General features: G+C 30.2%; 1 protein-coding gene across 1 annotated transcript; it reads right to left on the bottom strand.

Annotated features, from left to right (window-relative positions):
- Positions 1-1,582: 1,582 nt before the first annotated feature.
- Positions 1,583-3,524, bottom strand: LOC101503295 (uncharacterized). Its single transcript, XM_004499523.4, has 3 exons — positions 3,079-3,524; positions 2,074-2,125; positions 1,583-1,924 (listed from the first exon to the last, which is right to left on the bottom strand). The coding sequence occupies exons 1-3, from the start codon at positions 3,469-3,471 to the stop codon at positions 1,812-1,814; spliced, it is 558 nt and encodes a 185-aa protein (XP_004499580.1). The 5' UTR covers positions 3,472-3,524; the 3' UTR covers positions 1,583-1,811.
- Positions 3,525-4,182: the final 658 nt, after the last annotated feature.

Raw genomic sequence — 4,182 nt, 5'->3', positions numbered from 1 at the left:
ATGCATATTAATTAATTTTTAAAAATATACATGTTATTCAATTATTTTTTGTTAAAATGTTTAAGATAAAGAAACTTTTGTAAGTACTTAAAATACTTAGTAGAGATTCATTTTTTATTTTTGTTTTAAAAATTTCACTTATCATACTATTTTTAAAATGTTATTTTTCAGTCATTTTAGTGTTGCAATTAATTTCACGCAAACATACACTAATGCGTGTTGGCTTATAAAAAAAAACAGTAATGTTGGTTAAAAAAATACTTTTTAGTCCTGGCAAATATTATGGTTTTTAAAGCGAAATCTAGTTTGGAGAGATTATAGTAGTATCTATAAGAATACTTGATCTAAAGGTGGAGTCAAATAAAGTAAATGTTCATTCACCCTTGCCTTCCCTCTTCATTCCTAGGCTCGGATGTTACATTCGAATGTTGTTGTGTGTATGCTTCTCCACTCTCAAATACACTATCAAAAACTAAAAAACCAAAAAAATAAACAAATTTGAGAGGTTAGATGAACCATCGTCTAAAAATATCCATCATAGACCACTTGGGCCCTTTGTAATTGAAGCCATCACCATTTTACGTCGATTACTTTGTGCTCGTTGTTTTATCTTTTAGGAAAGTTTCTTCTCCTCAAATGTTCTCAAAAACCTCCTATACATGTTTAAATTGCTAATCCAAACACATGTTGAAGGCTATTGAAAACATTGAGGGGAGGGGAGGGGAGGGGAGGAGACTAGAAACTTCCATCTTTTAGTGTATTAGTTGGGTTAGCTTCACTTATATTTGACAGTTTGCTTTTTAATCACAAAAAAAAAAAAAAAAAAAAAAAAAAAATTACCAAAACTAAAACCTATTATTTTCAGAGATAAAATATGAATTTAAATCATTAATTTTTTTTTTCTAAAATATTTTATGAACTTCAACAAAGATTTACAAAAAGCATAGACCTATTAGTTTTCATTTTCTATTTCAAAAAATGTATACAAATCTATGGGAATATAAAAAAAAACACTTTCAATTTCAATAAAAACAGAATAAAAGCAATAGTTTTTCAACCCAAAATTCCTAACTCAAGATTTTCAATAAAAAGTGATAACTATTATAAACGGAAGATTGCCAACAACTACCAAACGAGAATCAACTTCCAAATTATCACAAGGTAAAATGAAAAAAGAAATGGTGGCAAGGAACAGAAGGCATAAATGCTCACTAATCTCCCTATAATCAAGGCTTATCCATGATGTAGGCTTCGATATCATGGATTTCATCGTTGTCACAATAGCAATAACAATAGCAACACAACAACAATTAAGGCCATAATAGTCTCATTTGATTCTGTTAATCTGCAATATCAATTATGACAAGGATACTGTGACTGTTATTGCAACGGTGATTTAAAAACCTTGCCTATAAATCTCTTTAGTGTTCTTTCATAGACTATTTATTCTATTGGCTTTCTTAGAGGTTAGATTGAATACACAGGTTCCAAAGTTCACATCATTTTATGCCCTATAACTTGTCAAGGGTAAATAAATGCTGTAAATGAATAAAAGTGTTATATATATAGCCATCACCATGTATGAACTAAAACTATGGTAAAGATAAATTTGATATTTCTTTTGTCTCAACGAAATGTTCGATATTTAAAGGAAGAGCTTATATGTTGACCTTTTGCTAAATCCAATATTCGAGACCGAACTGCACCTTTCTATGTACAAAACAAGGTATTGTCAATTTTTAAATGGAACTAAATGCATCATCTCATCTCATTTCACTACTTTACCTATAAAATTGCAAAGGTTGTGAAGCTCACAAACCCCCGTGACGGCGGTAAAGTACTGATCTATAAAGGGCAGCAACATGTAGGAAGAAGATTAGTGCAATTAGAAGATCATCCAAGAGACCAATTATTCCCAATACACCTACAGAAGAAAAAGGGAACAAAATCAAGCATGGACAATAGAGAGTTACTGAAAACAATTTCACAAAACCAACAAAACAGTCAAATATCACAAGTAATTGAATTCAAAATTGAAATCGATTAATATACATATGCTACATAATACACTACCTTCTGGAATGATGTCGATAGGGCTCAAGATGTATATAGCACTCAGAACTGTCTGTATAAAAGAGACAATGCCACTATGTTAGTGTTAGGATTCACACTACAAAAATGTTGCAATGTATCAAATTCGATCGATTGAAACGTGATTGATAAAAACACAGTTGCTTCATTACTGTTACACAAAATCGTTTCAAACATGAATCACTCCATTTCACCTCCAATTATAGTTAAAATCAATTTTCCAAATTCAAAATTCAATTGCCAAACAAGAAACATGAAGCAAAAGATGCACAATCAATATCAACAACATCAACAACCCTTTACTACATTAATAAACAAGTAAAATAAACACCCCAAATCCCAAATAAACATAATAACCTTTGTTTCATTCAATACAACTAATGCCTACCACCAAATTTTGAATCTGAATATAAATCAATTCAATTTCCAAACAATAGACATGAAGCAAAAAATGAACCACCAATATCAACAACACCCTTTTCTCTACACATTAAACACACAAATAATAATTAATTAAAATCATTAACATAAAGAATAAATAAACACCCATGAATTTGTTCTTCTTTGAATATAAAGAATAAACAAAATAATTGAAATAAAGAGAAGAAATTAGTATGAACTTAGCATTTCCTACACAAACATGAAAAATAATAAAAACACCCAAATCCCTAATAAAAACCTAACGAACTTTGTTTCATTCAATTCAAAACAACCTAGAACAAAAAAGATTAGAGTTTGAACATAAAATAAGAACACACAAATCCCTAATAAAAACCAAATAAACATTGTTTCATTCAATTAAACTAACTAGTACCAATAAAGATTAGATTTTGAACATAAAATAAGAACACCAAAATCCCTAATAAAAACCTAATAAACATTGTTTCATTCAACTAAACTACCTAGTACCAACAAAGATTTGATTTTGAACATAAAAAAAAAGAAAGAAAAAAAAAAAGAAAAGTTTGAGTAGAGAAGATTACTAACAGCAATAAAAACACGAGCTCTAATAACAAGAGGAAGAGATCTAGAAGGATCAAAGAAATCCCAAAAAAGTCTCTTCAAAAGAAAAGGAAGATCAAGTAATCTCTGAGAAAAGGGTGAATTAGATTGATGACCAAAAAGACGGTTATAAGTTTGAATTTGAGAGAGAAGAGAAGGGTTGTTATTGGATTGGGAATTTGGTACTAAAAGGGTAATAGGTCTACGACAAAGTGGACATTTACAAGGTTGAAGAGCAGAAGAAGAGTGTTGCCAAACAAGAAGAATACAGTTAGCGCAAAACCAATGAGAACAGTTAGCTTGACATGGAATATCGAAATTTCCATGACAAACTGAACATAGATCGTTTCTTGGCGGTCCTTCTTCCCTTCCTTCCATTTCCTTTCTCACTAATGTTGCTACGTCGGTAACTGTAACTGTAAGGTAATATAATAATATGCTTTTTCTCGATCTCAATTTACTTATCAACTTTTTAAAAAATGCTACCTACACCCCTTATTTTATTATCCACATCCCTCTTTTTCAAAAAAAAAAAAAAATAGATTATTCAAAATGTCCTTACCTATTGTTTACATCTTCAACTTCAAAATCATAATCTTTATTTTCAAAACCCTAACTTTCTTATTCATCAACATCTTCATCCATATCCTCAAAATCCTAACTTTCATTTTGGTTATTTTAAAAGTACATTTACTCAGTTCAAGTACGTTTACGTGAACTCAGCTTACGTACAATTTGAGATTTTCACAATTTTACAATGTACGTGAACTCAATTCAAGTACGTTTATGTGAACTTAGTTCACGTACTACTGGAGTTTCTTTTACAATTTTACAATGTATGTGAACTCAGTTCAAGTACGTTTACGTGAACTTAGTACAAGTACGTTTACATGAACTCAGGTCAAGTACGTTTACGTGAACTCAATTCACGTACTACTTGTAATTTTTACAATTTTACAATGTACGTGAACTGAGTTTACATACCACCAATGAGTCTCAAACTCCATTAATTACACAATCTTAAATCACGTACGTTTACATGAACTTAATTCACGTACTATATGAGATTTCTACATTTTTACAACGTAG

This window comes from Cicer arietinum, chromosome 5 (genome assembly GCF_000331145.2).
Source record: "Cicer arietinum cultivar CDC Frontier isolate Library 1 chromosome 5, Cicar.CDCFrontier_v2.0, whole genome shotgun sequence".
Classification (NCBI taxonomy): Eukaryota; Viridiplantae; Streptophyta; class Magnoliopsida; order Fabales; family Fabaceae; genus Cicer; species Cicer arietinum.
The sequence above is the reverse complement of the archived record's forward strand: the minus strand, read 5'-3'. Positions and strand labels throughout refer to the sequence as shown.